The 20,448-nt window shown below is 34.5% G+C and overlaps 1 protein-coding gene across 1 annotated transcript in view; it reads left to right on the top strand.

The window, feature by feature from the left end:
* Positions 1 to 3,559: 3,559 nt before the first annotated feature.
* The window catches only part of LOC106882711 (uncharacterized), an 82,119-nt gene continuing 65,230 nt past the window's right edge, over positions 3,560 to 20,448 (top strand). Inside the window, exons 1-5 of the mRNA XM_014933474.3 lie at positions 3,560 to 3,628; positions 5,741 to 6,977; positions 10,184 to 10,397; positions 12,014 to 12,146; positions 16,509 to 16,616. Coding sequence (XP_014788960.2) covers positions 3,560 to 3,628; positions 5,741 to 6,977; positions 10,184 to 10,397; positions 12,014 to 12,146; positions 16,509 to 16,616 — 1,761 coding nt within the window. The remainder of the gene's footprint in view (positions 3,629 to 5,740; positions 6,978 to 10,183; positions 10,398 to 12,013; positions 12,147 to 16,508; positions 16,617 to 20,448) is intronic.

Raw genomic sequence — 20,448 nt, 5'->3', positions numbered from 1 at the left:
ACTGGCAGCGACTAGCTCAAGTGTGAGTAAGGCGATGCTGGTAACGATCACGCTTAAATGGTGCTATTTCCATGCCACTGGCACGGAAGCCAGACAGCTACTCTGGCAACGATCACACTTGGACGGTGCTCTTAGCACTCCACTGGCACAGGTGCCAGCCATCGAATTTGGTTCAATCACGATTTCGATTTCACTTGCCCCAACAGGTCTTCACAATCAGAGTTTAGTGTCCAATGAAGGAAAAGTACGCATAAGTAAGCTGGCTACACTCCTAGCAGAGGCCTCGGATTATGGTCTCACTTGGCTTGCTGGGTCTTCTCACGCACTGCATATTTCCAAAGGTCTCGGTCACAAGTCAATACCTCGGTGAGGCCTAATGTTAGAAGGTCGTGCTTCACCACCTCATCCCAGATCTTCCTGGGCCTGCCTCTTCCACAGGTTCCCTCAACCGCTAGTGTGTGGCATTTTTTCACGCAGCTATCCTCATCCATTCTCGCCACATGACCATACCAGCGCATATCTTCTCTCTTGCACACCACAACTGATGCTTCTTAGGCTCAACTTTTCTCTCAAGGGACTTACACTCTGTTGAGTATGCACACTGACATTACACATCCATTGGACCATACTGGCTTCATTCCTTGAGAGCTTACGCATGTCCTCAGCAGTCACGGCCCATGTTTCACTGCCATGTAGCATGGCTGTTCGTACACATGTGTCATACAGTCTGCCTTTTACTTTAAACAAGAGGCCCTTTGTCACCAGCAGAGGTAAGAGCTCTCTGAACTTTGCCTAGGCTATTTTTATTCTAGCAGCTACACTTTCAGCACACCCTCCCCTGCTACTAACTTGGTCACCTAGATAATGGAAGCTATCAATTACTTCTAGTTTTTCTCCCTGGAATGTGGCAGAAGTTATTTTCTTCACATTTTCAGTGTTTATTGCTCCTGAACATCTGCCACATATAAAAACTATCTTGCTAGTTAGCCTTCCTTTGATATTGCTGCACCTCTTATGTGTCCATAGCTTGCACTGGGTGTATATTTATATATATATATATATATATATATATATATATATATATATATATATATATATATCTGAGTGGTTGGCGTTAGGAAGGGCATCCAGCTGTAGAAACTCTACCAAATTAGATTGGAGCCTGGTGTAGCCATCCGGTTGCACCAGTCCTCAGTCAAATCGTCCAACCCATGCTAGCATGGAAAGCGGACGTTAAACGATGATGATGATGATGATGATGATGATATATATATATATATATATACATATACATACATAGATATATATATATACATATATATATACATACATTGCTGCATTTATGTGTCCATAGCTTACACTGGGTACATCTTATAGAGTTTCTACCTACGCCTTTTCTACAGATCGGGCAGGGCCATCTACCTGAAGGGGTTTGTGTTTTGTCTACCTTCCTACTTATTAGGACTTTGGTTTTAGCTAGGTTGACTCTAAAGGTCTTTGATTCTAGTCCTTGCTTCCACACCTGAAACTTCTCCTCTAGTTCTGATAGTGACTCAGCAATTAGCGCAAGGTCATCAGCATAGAGGAGCTCCCAGGGGCATCCTGTCTTGAATTCCTGTGTTATTACCTGGAGGACGATGATAAATTGGAGGGGGCTGAGGACTGAACTTTGGTGGACCCCTACCTCTACCTGGAATTCTTCACTGTACTCGTTGCCAACCCTCACCTTACTGACAGCATCATATTTATATATATGTATATATCATATATATATATGTATATATGTTATGTATATGTATATATATATATTATATACGTATGTATATATATTATACAGAAATGTATATTTGTGTGTATATATATATATATATATATATATTAAAAATTTAAGGAATGGAGAAAACGCATGTTATAATTGCATACTTTATTCCTACATATGTTTCAAAGGATTACAACCTGTGTGATCCATAGGGATCTTTGATATTAAAATTGTAACCTTCTCATCAGGGAAAGCATGGGAATCATCTTAAACGTGAGACATTATGACCGATTTTGAGCCTATGCTTATCCATCTATTGTTTTCATAATCGGTCATAATGTCTCACATTTAAGATGATTCCCATGCTTTCCCTGATGAGAAGGTTACAATTTTAATATCAAAGATCCCTATGGATCACACAGGTTGTAATCCTTTGAAACATATGTAGGAATAAAGTATGCAATTATAACATGCGTTTTCTCCATTCCTTAAATTTTTAAATATACTCAAATACCCAAAATTTCAAGGAGTTCCTGCCTTAAAAACAGGAACTAAACCACAGTTATTTTGTGTTCTTTGCTACATTGGTTTCTATTAACCCATTTATTCTATCCGAAGAATTTTTATTCATTAAGATAGAAGAAATACACATAATTATATATATATATATATATATATATATATATATGTATGTATGTATATGTTTGTTTGTCTGTGTTTGTCCCACAACATCGCTTGACAACTGATGCTGGTGTGTCTACATGCCTGTCAGCTGGCGGTTCAGCAAGAGGGACCGATAGAATAAGTACTAGGCTTACAAAGAATAAGTCCTGGGGTCGATTTGCTCGACTAAAGGTGGTGCCCCAGCATGGCTGCAGTCAAATGACTGAAACAAATAAAGAATAAAAGAATATATATATATATTATATATATATGTATATATATATTATATAGATATATATGTATTTGCATAGATCATATGTATTATATGTATATATTTTGTGTATATAGTTGGAATTTACAAAAAATACAAAACACAAGACGAAGACTCATGTGTAAACGACAAACAAATGCTCAGGAAGTGAAGAAGTGTTTTACATTTTGAGCCTACGCTCTTCAACAAAAAGGAACACAGAAATAAGCAGAGAGAGAAAATAAAAAATGTTTAGTGGCTTGCTTCAATCATGGCAAATGCCAGGCAGAAGTGGTCAGACAAGAGAGCTAGGAAGAAGGGGAGATAAAAATAGTATTGGTGATCCCAAAATGAAGGTGTGTGTACATATGTATTTGAGAGCATTTATATGCGTATGGATAGGGACTGATGACCTTGACGTGTGCGTATGTGTAGGTGTGTGGATGATGGTATGGTGTATGGTAGTGTGTGGTGTGGTGTTGTTGGTTGTGGTGGAGGTGAGGGTGGAATGTGGATTGGGTTAAAGGGTAGGGGTGGGGGCAGTGTGTGAGGGTGGGTGTGGAATGGTATGTATAGGGATGGTGGGTGAGAATGTGTAGGGTGGGATAGTGATGGAGGGGTGACGATGAAGGTGGGTAGGAGTGAAGAGAGGAAGTAGGTGTTAGAGCAAAAGAGGGGAGGAGAGGTGGGTGGGAGTGAAGGGAGGAAATAGGTGTGAGAGGAAGAGGTTAGATGAAGAGGGGAAGAGAGTCGAGCCCATGTAGCACAAAGGAGCAAAGAGAAAAGATTAATTCCTGTTCACGGTGAAGACAGGGCTCTGGATGGCCCCTGTGCAAGGACAATCCAAACACAGACAGGTGTTGTAAAGAATGACTGGTAGAGCAGATATGGCGCAAGACTGGGGTCTCGTTACTGAGAATGATGTCTTGGAGGTGTTCCGCGAACTGTTCAGCCAAGTAATGTCCTGTTTGACCAATGTACAGAGAAGGATAGAGAGAGAACAGCAAATGCAGTAGATGATGTTGCTAGAAGTGCAGGTGAAGAAGTCAGTGATATGATAGGGTTGATGATGGGTGCCGGTGAGGATGATGGTCTGACCATTTGCCAAGCAAATTGGAAGCAGTAATTGAAGCAGATGGTGAATATGAGGTAAGGGCAAGTGCGGCAGCATGGGTGGGAGCAGGGGAATGTGCCAGGTTGAAAGGTTGGGTTAGGGAAGAAACTGTGGACCAGGAGGTGATGTAGGTTGCGGGCTCATTTGAAGGAATGGAGGGGTCAGCTGGGGAAGATGTGTGAAGTGGAGGGTCGGACTGAAGTCACCGGAGGCTCGGAGAATGGTGTGTTGGAGAGATGGAGTGGAGGGGTGGTAGGTGAGGAAAACGGGAGACAGGTGACAGCGGGGCGAGTGCGGTGGGAGAGAGCAGATGCACGGTCCATGGAATGTGCTCTGGCTAGGGCAGTGTGGATAGTGGTGAGGGGATATCCACGTAGAGATATATTGTGTGTGTGTGTATATATATATATATATATATATATATATATATATATATATATGTATATATGTATCCATTTTATATATATTGATATATATATATATCTAAATATAGGGTAATAATTAAATATTAATTTTACCAGTGGCCAGTGTGAGTAAAAATGTCCATAGATGGCATATATTATTATATTGTATATGTATAAAAATTATACATGACAGGAAAAGCCACTATATAGCTTTCCAATTGTGCTAAAAATAGGAAATTATTTCCATAGCATGAAAAATCTCTTCTTATTTTAGCACTTTGAATGTAGTCAGGCAGGACAATTTGAGAGAAATCAAAAATGTTTAGTCATTCCCATACTTCGAAGTTTTGCCCTTAACAATTAAATACATTAACTAATGAATCAACGCATTAAACCATCTATGGCTCATCAGTAAGAGTTGCTATGGACATATAATTATAAAACTCGATACATACCGCGTCAGACAGGACACACTGCACTTTGAGTTCAATCTTTATATATCAAGGAATTCATTTCAAATGTCCTACAAACAATGTGCCAAAGACCAAAGGAAAGCAACAGTGAATCAACATTCAGCAGTGTATCATCTGACTTAAAATATTTAAGAATTAAAATATTTTAATCTAAATATAGGGTAAAAATTAAATATTAAATTTTACCAGTGGCTAGCATGAGTAAAAATGTCCATAGACAGCAAATATTCTCATATTATATTGCGTTGGTGCATAATTATTGCGGCTTTTTCTCAATAAACTTTATTCAACAAAAACAGTAACAACACGTAATAAAAACATCTTTAAATGATTATTCCAGAGCATATTCACCATCTACTTCAATTACTCTTTCCCATTTGCTTGGCAAATGGTCAGACCGTCATTTAAAGATGTTTTTGTTAAAAATTGTTATTGTTTTTTGTTGAATGAAATTTGTTGAAAAAAATGCTGCAATAATTATGCACCAACCCAATATTATGCTAGCATGGGAAACAGACAGTAAATATTGATGATGTTGAAATTTTTCTTAAGGATACATTTTATCAGAGACAAGGTCATAAATTAAGTAACTTTTTCAGGTATTTTCTAACATTCTTAGCGAAAAATAAATTTTCTCGACTTTTAAGTACTGCAATAGATATGGGAAAAGGTTACTGATAATAAAATTGATTTATTTAGTGTAATTATGTAAATCATAACAGGATTTTGGGTAAAAGGTGGGTTTTCTGAAGAAAAAGACATAAAAGTAAAAGTTCTGTTTGTTTCCTACATTTTGCTAAGGTTCATCTCAAATTTTTTTCAGAAATGCTTGGATGCAACAGTTCTGAATTAATATTCTTTGACTAACTAAAAATTATCAGCATAATTTTAAAACAATTTATCTAAAATATAACGAAGTCATATTTTTGTATTTAGTTTAATTATTCATAGACTAAAGCAAGGCAGTTTAAATATACCAGGTTCATCTTTTTTTAATAATATAAAATGATTTGATGTTATACATTGCATTCTAATTATATATTTGTATATATGATTTAAAGATTATGAACAACTTGAAATTATGATTTTCATATTATAGGTACTACTGAATTGTTTGAAGAGAAAAAAAAAATCAAATTTCTACCTGGTTTGACTACATCAACAAATACAACATCAATTGTTAATAAACATGAGTTTCCAGCCAAAGAGGAATATTCTTCTCAAGCAACCAAAATAACTGAAACAATAAGGAATCTTTTCCAGCCCAAAACTCCCATTACATATAGAACTGACCCTGCATTAGAACCAGTTTATGAAACAGAAGATTTCCAAAAATACCCACACCCACTATATCATTCTCATGATTACCAATATTTTTGCGCATATTGTTTAAGCACTCATCCAGATTCATCACACAAATGTACCAAAGATATTCTTGCTTTTGCTAAAAAGGGAACATCAAACTGGCTGATTGTCAGAAATAGACAAAAATATATACAGTCTGGTTATCACTTGTGTACATCAGTCGTAAACAAAGACACGCCATGTGCTATAGGACAAGCAGGCTGTTATTTTGCACACAATAATGTAGAGAAACTTCTTTGGAATTTGGAAAAGGATAAAAAGTTTTCTATAAATTCTTTGGTTTTAAAAGATAGGACTGTGTCTTTTGGATTTGTTTTTTCTCGACATGGGAATCAGTTTGATTTCATTTGCAAAGACTGTTTCAAAAGTGGTTCTATGTCTGGTCAAAGTTCAGAAAATACTTTGTATTGTAATTCTAATTCTCAACATCTTTGGGAAAATTCAAAGATTTTACAACATACTTTAGATTTGACCTTTACTCTTATTAGAAAACCATCTTCTTCCAAAAATAAAGATTATAAACTTTGCCAGACACTTAAATGTAAAAAGGATAATTGCATTTATGCTCATAGTATGGTTGAGAGAGATGTCTGGATGGTTTTACGTGATCAAAATGTTTCTATGGAAGATTTTGTGAGTTATTGCAAGGCAGCAAAAACCAAACCACCTTATATGTTGAATGAATTTTGTAGAATTTGTTACAGTACTGGAAAGATGTTAACTCATTCTCAGTGTCAACATGATAAGATTCATGGATCAATATATACCACCAAAACTAATGAAAGGAGAATAATAAATCATTTACCTTCTGTAATTCCTTCAAAATACAACTTTCTCATGTGTAATTCTGCGAAAAATAACAAGTGTACAAAACGATCGTTCATTGAATGCACTTTTGCTCATAACGACGAAGAAATTGTAATTTGGAAATGGATGTGTAACAACAATGGTATGTTCTCACTAACTTTATTTTCATTTGTTTGCATTTATTATTAACTCAGTGTGTGAGTTGATGTGTGTATGCAGAAATTCATAACAAGTAGAACTTGTGGGTTAGAAATATCTTTTAAAGAGAAGAAAATTTATTCTTAATCTTACAATCAGTAATCATAAATAGAATCATTTTTTAAACAATCACCCATGCTAAATTGACTATAACTAAGAATGAGAATGGATTTTATCTGTGTTGTAACAGTCATCTTATTTCCTATAATGCCCAATACAAAAATTCATGTAAAAAAACATATGCTAAATAAATGAATTCATTTCTGACTTTCAGTTTTGATCTACTGCCCACTTCTGGATTATAAATATTTTGTTTTCATATCCACTTTTCCTTGCTTGCATGAGTCAGGTGGAAGTTATCAAAGCAGATTTTCTATGGACAGGTACCCTCCCTGACACCAACCCTTATTTGATTCCAAATAAGGTAATATTTCCCCATGGCTAGACATGTTTTGTAGATATTCATTAGCAATAATCATATAATGTCATGACAAGGAGATTCAAACACACACACACACACACACACATGCACACACATGCACACACACACGCACACGCACACACACACACACACACACACACACACACACACACACACACACACACACACACACACACAGCCATGTGGTTAAAAAGCTTGCTTTTTAGCAACATGATCTTGGGCTCAGTTTCTCTGTGCAGCACCTTGGGTGTCTTCTACTATAGCCCTAGGCCAACCAAAGCCTTGTGAGTGAATGTGGTAAGCAGAAACTGAAAGAAGCTTGTTGTGTGTGTGTGTGTAGCCACATGCCTGTGCATTTATGTATCCTTGACATCACATGGTAGTTATAAGTGAGTTTCACCATCATACAAGTGATGTTTGTTTCTAGTCTTCCATAGAAAACGTCTGGTCACAGGGTGAGGGTTGGTGACTGGAAGCCATAGAAAAATCTTCCTCAACAAATTCCATCTGACCCATTCAAGCAAGGAAATGTGGGTATCAAAATTATGATGGTGTATGTATGTATGTATAATATACTTTTTATGAGTTAGTCTTTGAGAATGATTGTAAGTTACTTAGCTATGTTGGATCTTTTCTGTTTGACTTTCAGTTCCTTTAATTTTGTTCCAATTGATTTCAAATTTAGTGTATGCTAATTATAGAAATAAAATTTATTTTTGACATAAACTAATAAATAAAAAGTTAATAGCTTTTAAAGTTTGAAAATTTGAGTAAGTTTGGTGAATTGTGAGCTACAGACACATTCATGCCTGTTTCCATAACAACAAACCAAGCAGTTTAGCACCACTATGTACCTATATTTCTGAACTTTTGTTTTTGAAGTTTTGGTACAAAAAAATGTATTAATTGCTTTTTCAAATTTGATATATTGATATAATTTTTCATGCTGAAGTTGATTTTATTGTTCACTTGTTCCAGTTTGATAAATGTTCACTAAAAATATGTTGTCAATTGAATAATCCCTGGTCATCCACTGACTAGACTGACCCTAAATGCCACTCTAACCCTAGGGTATCTCAAACTTTCACTTTTGATTTCCTGTTATTGTTTATGAAATGAACTACCATAATATACAGTTTTGTTTTTCTGTAACTTTTCACAAAAAATAATTCAAGATTTTTCCATTTTATATTGCCTGTTCCAGTATTTCACATAACTTTATTCATTTGGACTTGTTAAAACTTCAAAACTTCTTAACTTTTGTCATCATGATATATTGCTTTCATTTTGTTTAATAAAAGTTGTCATGCAGAAAATGCCAGCTTCCAAATCCTGTTTTCTGATTGGATAAAAATAATCAAACTTTAAACCTCTGTAACATTTTACTACAATTTTGTTTGAACAAGTGAATAACAATGTCAGATTCAGCATGAAAAATACTTCAATGTACCAATATTTGAAAGTTTTCACTTAATTTAAAAATTTAAACAGTGAAAGCCAAACAGAAACAATTCATTACATTTATGTAATTCAGCATTCCAGTCTTCACTGAAACACATGTATGGCTGCTGTTAGTAAATAATTTCAGAGCAAACTTTGCAGCCTTGATTTTCTTTATATATGTACATAGATTTATATATTTATGCCTTACTGGAGGTGACATGAACCCAACCAGCTCTGATAAGCAGATCCTTAATGACAGTTTCTTTGTATCCAAAGATCGCAAAAAAGATTGGTACATGCTCAAGTGGCTACGTAAACTATTCCTTGATACCACAGTCACTCTGTGCTATCATTTCTCAATCTTTAGATTTGGAGGTCAGACCACTGTGGATCAGTGAGCTAAGATAGCCATGATGACCAGCAGACTGTAGATTTTTCCATTCCAGTAGCCTTCTAAGTGAATTTTGTCTTACAGGGCTGGAGAGCTCCACCAACCTTGGAGTTGCAGGAAGGATGTCAAAGAGCATACTGGACCACCTGAGCCACTCCATTCCTTGATTTTCTGTTGAGGTTGACTCCATTAGCCTTTTCCTTTCTCAAGGCAATGAGGATTTATTCCTGCAGTTTCTTCCATAACATGCCAATTAACCTATTGCTAGGACCTTTACAGGTCAACCTTATACTAGCTGCTATAAATATGCATATATTACATTTATTCCAAGCTGAAATCACATAAGTTGTTACTGTTTTTTTCATATGCAACCGGTGATAACATCAATAGAATATTTTTGCTAATGTAAGCTCATCAACAAAAGCATAAATTTTTTTTATCCCTAACAAAAACTTCAAAAACTGAAAATTCAGAAAAGCAATATAAACAGGAGCATGGGGTGTATGACTGGGTTTTTTAAACATGTTGGAGTAAAAGCATTGTTAAATACACTGGATGTTTTTAGTGAGTTCCAGTTGGTTGAGGTATATTGTGAATCAGGATCATAAAGTAGAATGACTTACAAGATGTGACCAGTCAAGATGTGAGATGTGTGGTGAATAAAGTTCACAAACCTGGTAGCAGATTATTAACTTGGAAATTTTGTGCAAATTTGAATACTTGAGTATGATTCCATGTATATTTATTTCTCATGGTTCATTTTTTTTTTTTTTGTATATTATTCTTTCATCATTTGTCTTTATTCATATCTTGAACACATTTTATTTTGACAAAAACACTAATATTTTATTTGTTATATTTGTAATATTTTCAGTAAAAACACTGGAAGAATACGTTAGGTTGCAAAATCAATGTCATCCAAAGTTAAAATGTGGCAACTCACTTAACTCAAATGAAACTAAAGTAACTAAAAAAGAAAATATTAACATACCATCAGTTTCACTAAATAGGTTTAAAGAACTTGGAGGTTATTCTTCAATTGTCAATAAGCTACCAGTATCAAGAGAAAATCCCAAATTAACTCATGAGTAAGTAATACTATATTTTTTATACAACTTCATTTTGTTTTCTAAATTGTTTAGTGTAGTCTCTTTATTCATCTGCAGAGCAAGTAGATTTCATTGCTATTCACTATGTGAGTAAAACAGAGAAGCATCAGGTAGGGAAAGTGTAAAAGCTATAAAAATATGGAGAACCTTATGTAGAAGAAAGATTATATAGAATTAGATTGATATCTCAGTGATAACCAACTTTCATGTGGTACTAAATTCTTATATAAATAAAGCATTGTTTTTTTGCTGGGGCAGTTGTCTAGTCATTTGATAAAAAGCATGAAATGGATTAGAAGACTACAAGTATAGATTGAAAATAAATTAGATAAGAGAATGAATTGAAGAAAGTGGGTAGCAAGGAGTTATTCTTGTGGTCTGGCAAAGAAGCAGATACTAAAGGGATTGTCAGTGTCAAAATCTCTGTAAAAGAGGTCTCCTTTTTTAATCACCATATATAGCTGGCTGAAGTTGACATTACACCTTTCCTGGACCCTAAAAGATCTATAATTATTCAACCTGGTCTTAAAAAGGCCTTCAGTTGCCCCAATGCATTTTTGTCTATGCATTGTCCTGTTTGTGCTAGTTGAAACTACATCTATTATATAGACCATGGTTTCTGTGTTGCATTTTCCCCATATAAGCATTTGGCCTCTATTCACAATTTAGGGGTATTGACTAATATATTTTTGATGATAGGTGTGCAGCTTAATGAAAACCTAAAGTTAAATTTTCCTATATCTATGGTCCTGTATAAAATGTTTACTCTCTAGTTTAAGAAAGGCCCTACCCATGCAGGTTCTTGTATTAAGCAAGAAAGGGGTAAAGACCAGATGACTTTGTAGTTGTGGACAGGCATTTAAGTAATACAAACTTTAAACCCACTCGATGACAAAGCCTTGTCATAATAATTGTTGCTGTGTTGAAGACATCTTTATTTGAGAATAGGTTTCAGATCTATGCTTCTACCCACAAAGGAGGAAGCAAAGTAGATGCTAAAATTTATGGGCCTATCTCTCTGACTTGACACATCAGCTATCTCCCTTTGAATGATTGTAGCTGTATCCTGAATAGGTCAGTTTATGTACATTTTTCATTCACTAGTTTGCAAACGGAAAACCAAGTTTCCAAAATGAATTTTCTGTCATGAGGGTATTGGTAAAAATCTCACTTTTTGAATTCAAGAAAACACTGGGATTGTGCAAATTTTTTAGGATCATTGTCCTCTTGGTCAAGCAAAGTTTCACTATCTGCTCCAATTGAGGAATGGCCCAGGTTGCTCCAGCAGCTTCCAGTTAATTCTGTATGGTGTTCCATCATCTTTTAATCACCATATGTAACTGGCTAATGTTGTAACATTGTACCTCCTTGGGATCCTAAAAGAGGACTTATGGTTATTTAGCCTGACCTTATATGGGCCCTCCATGGGTGTGTCCTTTTGGTACTTTGCATCAAATCTTAAGAAAGTAATGTAGGCAGGCAGATATATCACACTTGTTCATTTATCAAATGCAAATTACAAGAAATCTAGTAATATAGTTATATACTTTTGTTACTTATTACAACTTATTGGTTTACTGTATTTTAACTTGTAGTATAAATGGTACACGTGGAAATGCATGTTTAGACTCATCACCTGTACGGGCAAAATCTGAAAAAATACCAGAATCTTCTACAAACCAAATCAAGCCAATTCTAGTGGAATGTTGTAGCACTATTAGTAAACCAGTAAGTTTTTCAGTTACCTTTTCCTGAAGTATAAAGATTGTTAAAATCAATAACATCATCTAAATTTAAATTGATTTAATGAACATTTCATCTTGATTCCAAAATTTTCTACTCTAACATTTGATATTTTACTCAACCGGCTACATTAAACCACAATTCTGTCATAAAAATGTAATCCTATCATCCCAATTGTTTAACTCATAGCCTAAATTCTAGGTGTAATTCTTCAATGTTAGAACTGAAGTTAAATTTGTTACTGATATCCATGGAGCCAGGAACAGGGGGTGCAAGTGCACCTAAAATTTTTGTGAAGTGCAAAATCAAAATTTGCATCCCTACTTACTTTTCACAGGTTTAAAAAACAGTGAGTAAAAAGTGAACTGTAAAAAGTACCTTGAATTAGGTTTCTTCTCAAAGAACAAATAACATAAATAAATAAATGAACATGACCTTATTTGTAAAAATTTGGGGGTCTGAGTTTGCACCCCCTAAACAAATTTTGTTCTTGAGACAGTGCTGATATCTCACTAAAGCAAATGTATGTATCCTGGATTTAGAATAGGTACATCATAACACTTTCAGGTGACTGAAAGGTTAATGACTAAAAGGGCATTGAAAAGAAACATTTTTGTATATAACTAAGACTTGTCAAGTTTGTTGTTGCTGCTGTCTAGATGAGACAAATGACCCAAAGTCTGTGTAAACAAAAACTTCACCTTTAGGCATACGTTTGTTTGAGTGTCTCAGAGAGAAATAGAGAGATGTCCAAGTGGATATTGAACACGATGGTATGAAAAAGTCAAAATAATAGTTTTAGATGTGTTTTGATATTCATTCATGATTACAGATTTAAAGATTTACACCTAATGTTGCAACAAGAAACTTAAAATTTCAGAGCTGCTGCACGCTGCTATGTTTTTTTCTGATGCGAATGTTTGCAATAGGATGGACTCTACTAATGGGACCCAAGAACAGTAACATGGTCTTTTGTCATGAAGAATATCAATTTCACTATCTTTTAAAAAAATTAATTAATTTTAAGGTTTATGTATCATACCTGTATTACCTATAATTTGAACTGTAATACTTAGAGCTCTCTCAGTTTGCATTGCCTCCAAGTGACATTGTCTCTCTTCTGGCAAATTATCAATGTGGAAGTTGCAAATCTCTCTCTCTTAGATGAAATAGCCTTGAGGAATTCACATATAAAGTGAAGGCCTTGCAAATGTAATGGGAAGTTTCAAAGGACTAACATTTATTGTAAAGAGAAAACATATATAACAGCTTTGTGGGTGTATTACTGCTCACTTTTAATGCTGCATAAATATTAAAAACAGAAATTAAATAAAAGAGTAAGTAAAGGAAGAAAAATAAAGTAAAATACTAGATTAAGGGAGAAATCCCAGAAAATCTGTGTGAGGAGAGTTTAATACAAACAAGGTTTGTGTGCTTGAAAAAAACCCCAGCTAAGCTTGTGTTAAAAGAAATAGTTAAATCCACTAGTAAGAGAGCTGATTTTCACTTCTGTTCACATTTTATAGTTGCAATTGGTATCATTGATCATTTCCCTTAAAAGTGTCAATTTTATGTAGAGATAATTCCCTTGGAATATTCCCTCCTTATCCTGGTCTTCATTGAAGATATGAATTTATTTGGGGATTTCAAAATCTGTGTATTCTCCATTTCTGCTATTATATAGTGATCCATGCTTTTAAGGATCCAGTTAGAAGAGCTAACTTTAAAAGTTCTTTTGAAATCTTATCATCACTCTAGGTAGATTAGATCAAGTAATCAAAGATCCTCTTATTGTTAATCTATTAGTTCCAACAGCCATTGAGTACTTTTCTATAGTCTTTTTTTGTTTTAGTGTTGCTGTTGTTCATAATGGTTTCTGCTAAAGGCACAAAGCAAAACATTTTATTAGGCAAGGTTAATTGCTTAAATCAATCCTAATACTCGATTGATATTTATTTTATCAACTCTGGAAAGGAAATTTTGACCTTGGTGTGATTTGAACTTAGAGCATAAAGAGATGGGATAGATGCCACAATGTATTCTGTCCAACACACCCTAACAATTCTGACAATTTTAATTTAATCAAGTATGTCTCCTTTTATCATTTTTGTATATATTGACCTTGTGGTACTTATTTCAGAAGCAAAGTATATGGAAGCGTTTAAAGTTCATTTGATACAGAATAACGTCTAATTTAGTAAGCATTGGCCGGTAGTTGGAAGATTGAATGCTTTATAAGTTAAAAGAAGTTCATCTCAAATCAGGACAAACAAATCAGTCACCTTGTTGCGTTGTCACCTTACATTTCTCCAGTTCCAAAAACATCTAAATACCCTTGCTAAATTACTTGCCTTTCATAGGAGACTCTCAATCTAAGGAATACTTGCAGAGATTTTAGGTTTAGTCATCCATTACAAGGAAATAATGGATGAGCCTGGTTGCCCTTCTCTCTTTGTAGTATTCCAAGCTGGCTTTCTTTTTGTTAGCCCACACAAAGGTAAAATGCAAAGGAAAAACTGAACACCAAAAGTACTACCACCTTAAAATATCTCAATAGATATTCCTTTGAGACCAAAGTTTATAATTATGTTCTTTGCTATGAACTGTTACTTCTTCATTGTTGTTTTAACAAAGTTCACATTCATGTTGTTAAACTGAGGCACTTTTTTTAAGCCAGTCATATGGGATGAATCAAAAGTCTTTCTTGTAATGCATACAGGTACATGATGGGTTCTTTTGCATCAACCAATACCATTGTTCTTAATGTCCCAGTCATCTAGTTGAATAATATTTTAGAGAGTAATTAATGAATTAGTGACAGACATGTGAAGGAGACATCTAGGTACTTGGTTTAGAGTGTTCAAGAGAGTGCTGAAGTTGCATGTTATATAGCAGTGCACTATGTCGCATGGCAATCACCAAAAGTTTTGAGTTGTCAATGCAAGACTTTTCCACTTCTCAAAACTGTTTAAAGCTATTCTCAAACCAAATATTGTAATACTTGAGGGAGATTTTGTTTTTTCAGTTTCTGTTGTTTCTATATAGTGTTCTAATAAACTTTTATCTTTGCTATGCTTAGCTTCCTTATGAAAAATGATTTTACAAAATGCTTCTGAATTTTCTCTTGTGGATATTTTATCTGCTTTCTATATTGTTATTGTGTATTGTCTTATGCAATTTTTGTTGGTTGTTTTCAAAGGTATATTTTTGAGAGAATGTTTTTTTTTCCCTCATGCTTTACCTTTTAAATTTATCACTTAAAGTGGATACTTTTTCCTTTTAAGCATTTGAGTGTTTACAGTCATGTTGTTTGTAGTTTGTTATAAATATTTATCATAGGGATGTAGTTTTATGGTAGAATTTTTTTGTGTTGTCTGAATTATTTCATTTATTTCATTACATAGAGTATTTTGTACTTTTCTTTACCTTTCCAGTCTTCTCTTCTATGTTGGTAACTCTTAATTTTCTATAGATTCAGTGCTTGTTTAACCATCTATTTGCTATTATAGTTAATCTGGATATGTATTAGAAATACCACCAGGAGTTGATATGTTATGATGTTGAATTTCCCTTTCTACATTGCTTATAGCATACTTTAATACATATTTGGGAATTAAGAGTGGATTTTCTAAAAGACTATGTAATATTCATAAGAATTAGTTGAAGAATTTTTAGGCAAATTCATGATGTCCAGTGGTAGTGGTATCTATGATATTGATACCCTCATTTCCTTTATTTACTGCATTACTAGATAAATTTAACTATTTACTCTTTTTTTGCCATTTTAATTTCTATCTTTGTCAACCAATGTTTGGTTTAAGTTGACTTTCATTATAATTGTTTCTCATTTGTGGGAGCATTTATTATGGCCTTCAAATAGTATCAGGTTACATTTACTTTGTCTATCATATTCTTTGTTTCATCATTGGATGCCATTGTTGGAATATTCTCCTTTGTATTGGTATACCTTAAGAAAACCAACAGCTATCTATTGCAATCTGCATTGTTGATGTTGACAGTATATGTCCTAATGAAAGTTTGTTTAGTAATGTATACACAATATTTATTTTCTGATATCTTTTTATATCTCCACATCAGAGAGATAGTAAAATATGAGGTGAGCAAGATAATTCCTCTGTTATATTCTAATTTGTATTCCTTTCTTTATTTTACATGTTCCTTCTTTCTTATTTATAATAGTATAAGATTGCAATCAACTCTATTGATATCCAACTATTTATCTGGTATCAATTCTGAATTCTCATATCTTGTTAGCATTTACTTTTTGTACATCTTTGTTTTTTCAGAAAATACTTCTTTTTTTTCTTGTATCATTGTACTTTACAGTTATACCAAATGTTACCTGATATTAAGATTACTATGAACATGACTTCAGCACTTTCTTCAGAAAGTAAGAAATCTCCATACCAATGGTGTTTTGACATTTTTTCTAAGGCAAGTATCCTTATCAATTTAAATAACATTTTCATATTCACATACATAGAAAACATTTAAAAGAATAATCAAGTTATTCCAGTTGCTCTCTGAACTTTCCCTGGCCTAACTTAAGCAACTCTGTTTTCAGAGCATCCTCCTCCTCTGTAAGTAGATGACCTACGTTACAGAAACTGTCTACTACCTCTAAGTAAATCTGTTTTCTGTATGTTCTTAGTGTTTATCGTACCTGCACATCTGCCACACAAAAAGAGTACTTTGTTTACCTTCCTATGATTCCACTGTACCTCTCATGTGTCCATAGCTTGCACTGAGTCAGTATATGGAATTTTTACTTACATCTTTTCTATATATTGAGCAGAGCCATTTCCCCAAAAGAATTAGTAATATCTCTGCTTTCCTGCTTACTAGTACTTTGGTCTTTGCTAAATTAACTCTAAATCCCTTTGATTCCTGGCTTTGCTCCCACACCTGAAATGTCTTCTCTAAGTCTACTATAGATTCAGCTATACAAACAAGGTCATCAGCATAGAGGAACTCCCATGAGCAACCAATATTAAACTCCTCTGTTATGGCCTGGTAAATAAGAGAGACCTGAAAAGTGAGCCCTGGTGAACTCCTGTTTGCATACTAAATTTGTAGCTATACACATTATTGACGTTCATCTTATTGCCAGCACCCCTATAACATGGCTTGTGTGGTTCTCACAGCAGATGAAAGAATAAAGGACCCTGTCAAAGGCTTTTATGCTGACAATTGCCAAGTACAGAAAGTATTCCTATCACAAAACCAAACTGCATTTCATCTAAGCTAACTCTCTTCCTAATCAATTGAGCTGTGATCCATTCTGAAATGTTCATGACCTGAAATTTTCATAGCTCTATATTTACTTTAGTGTAAGTCATCTCCCTAGCCATTAGGTTTGATACCTTCCTGGACAACTTGATTAACTAGACTGATATTTTAAGCATCTGTCTTCATATCTTTGTTTTTATACATTATTTACATTTCGGCTGATTTGCTCGAATTTTGAACCCAAGGCACTGCCTGGAATTGAACTCAGAATCTTGGAGTTAGTAGCCTATGCTCTTAACCACTATGCTATAAACCTAATATTTTTGAATCCTTCCTTAATACCAGTTCCCATATTCTACTCATATCTGCACTAGGTCTCCTTAGGAGGTTATTGTGTCTTAGCATATGTGCTGCCTCTTTTAGTTTTTGTAAAATAATAGACAGAGAACACCACTGGAAAATATGAATGTAAATAATGTACAGAATTCCTCATCTCTAAAATATAGAACAGTTTGTTTTTATGTTATAATAAATACAACTTTACATTAAATTGAAGGATAACTCAATTCATTTGCTAAAGCACAAATTTATTATTTTTTAACAAAAATAGTATTAACAATGACTTTGAAGTTTTCTCAACTAAACCATCATTGGACTGTGGTGTATTTGAGATGATCTTGGCTTCATATAGCCTCTGCTAAGTTAAAATTTTCTGGGGTAGTTAGAGCTCTGCTGAATGGTCATTAGACTATAGGGTATCTTGTGATGAAGAGGTGCTATGTAAAAACATTTATTGATGAAATTTGGGGTTTTGCTATTCAGAATTTATTCATGCATGTAGAACTTTGTAATCAGGTTTGTCTATTTAGGTGTGTCAGCTTAAACTCATGGGGTTGATTTTGGGGGTTCATATAAGAGTGTAGGTAGTTGGAAGAAGTTTGTTGGTCAGGAGAAGTGTCACTAGATTTAGTTGTTGGTTTTATTGAACTTAACCTTCTGTTTTGAGAATGCAGAAGTTGAACAATGTTTAGTTGAATGTATAAACACCAGCATTTTTTTTTTTTTTTATCGTCTGTTACTTCTTTTATCAGCTTCTTTTGCTGAACCGCTAAGTTACTGGGACATAAGCACTTCAGCACTGGATGTCAAGTGGTGTGGGAATGGGGGTGGGGGTGGGGGACAAACACAAAGATACACATAGATATGCTAGAATATTCTTAAGTTCAAGCATGCAATTAAGCCTGGAAAAGTACAGGACAAGAAGATAAAAGACTTAAAATATGACTGAGGAAATTAGAATTTGCTAAATAAATTTCTGAAATTGTTCATCAAATAGTGTTTGTACTTTTTTGTAATTATATTCTTTTGCTTTAAATTACAAATTTTTTATATTGAAGTTAATTTTTTTGATTTAAAAATTTCTTTGTATTAAGCTAAAACATTTTGGTGTTATTTTTATCTTCATTTTTGTATCTGGTTTGCAAGATTCTATATGTGAATTCAGGAGTTGAAACAAATTTTGTTATGTCTAGGGAGAGTCATTATGTCAATATTATTAGCACATGCACTGGTTCAATTCTGTTCCTTTACTTTTCATAAAATGGTGTAGGTGGTGAGCTAGCAGAATTGTTAGCATGCTGTATGAAATGCTTAGCAGTATTTTGCCCATTGCTATGTTCTGTGTTCAAATTTCATTGAGTCAACTTTGTCTTTCATCTTTTTGGGGTTCATGAATTAAGTATCAGTGAAACACTGGGATTGATGTAATTAACGAGTCCCCCTCCCCACAAATTTCAGGCCTTGTGCCTTCAGTAGAAAGGATTATTAGTCAATTGGTTTAATATCCAACTAACTAATTGATTGTTTAATTTGCTTAAACAGTAAGATGTTTGTTTTGTTTTTGTTTGTGAAAGCTCATTTGCTGCTACTTGCAACCTTTTCAGGGATTTTCGATTTAGTCCATTATGGAGGCTGCATATGTTTGCTTGAGACCTTGTTGCTTGCATGTGTGTGCATGCTTGTGTATGTATATGTATGCGTGTATGTATGTATTCTTGTGTGTGCGTATGGTTGTGTGTTTATGTATGTGTTTGTGTGTGAACTTCTGCTTCCTTGGCATGTGTACTGGAGTGTGTCTGCATATGAGTTTGTGTGTGTATGTGTGTGTCTATATGAGTGTATGACACATGGCCTAGTGGTTAGGGTATTTGGCTCACAATCATAAGGTCGTGAGTTCAATTCCTGGCGACATGTTGTGTCCTTGAGCAAGACACTTTATTTCATGTTGCTCCAGTTCACTCAGCTGGTAAAAATGATTAGTACCTGTATTTCAAAGGGCCAGCCTTGTCACACTCTGTGTTACGTTGAATTTTCCTGAGAACTATGTTAAGGGTACACATGTCTGTGGAGTGCTCAGCCTCTTGCGCGTTAATTTCACGAGCAGGCTGTTCCGTTGATTGGATCAACTGGAACCCTTGTCATCATAACCGATGGACTGCCAGTTATATATGAGTATGTATGGTCATGTGTTTCTGTCTCTTTGTGTATGTGTGTGTGTGTGTGTGTGTCTGTTCATACTACCTACATACATATGTACCTACCTATCTATCTATCTACTTACAAGTAACTAACAATCTGTATACCCAACCTAACTACCTAAAACCTATCTACTTGCCTACCTAGTTACCTACTTGACTGCCTGCTTATGTATGTACCTATGTATGTACGCTGTGTTAGTGATATCTGTGGCATTAGGGTATCCCTACCTTCTACATTTCCTATTTGGTGTGGGTAATGTTTAATTTATGAGGATGTACTCTTGTAATTGTTTAAGTGATGGGTCCTTTGGGCGTTTGGACAAAATGTGGATGTCAATGTAGCTTAAAAACTAGACCAACATGGCTAAAAAAAACTGCATTCAATTAGGTTGAGAACTGACTTAGTAATGAAACCTTGAAGTGCTTGCAAGTGACTAAAATTTGACCTTAAGAATATGTTCATCCATCAACTAAATCCACTCACAAGGCTTTGATTGGCC

The sequence above is a fragment of the Octopus bimaculoides genome, chromosome 5 (assembly GCF_046866305.1).
Source record: "Octopus bimaculoides isolate indiv1 chromosome 5, ASM4686630v1, whole genome shotgun sequence".
Lineage (NCBI taxonomy): Eukaryota > Metazoa > Mollusca > Cephalopoda > Octopoda > Octopodidae > Octopus > Octopus bimaculoides.
Note: the sequence above shows the minus strand (reverse complement) of the source record. Positions and strands in the feature narration are given on the sequence as shown.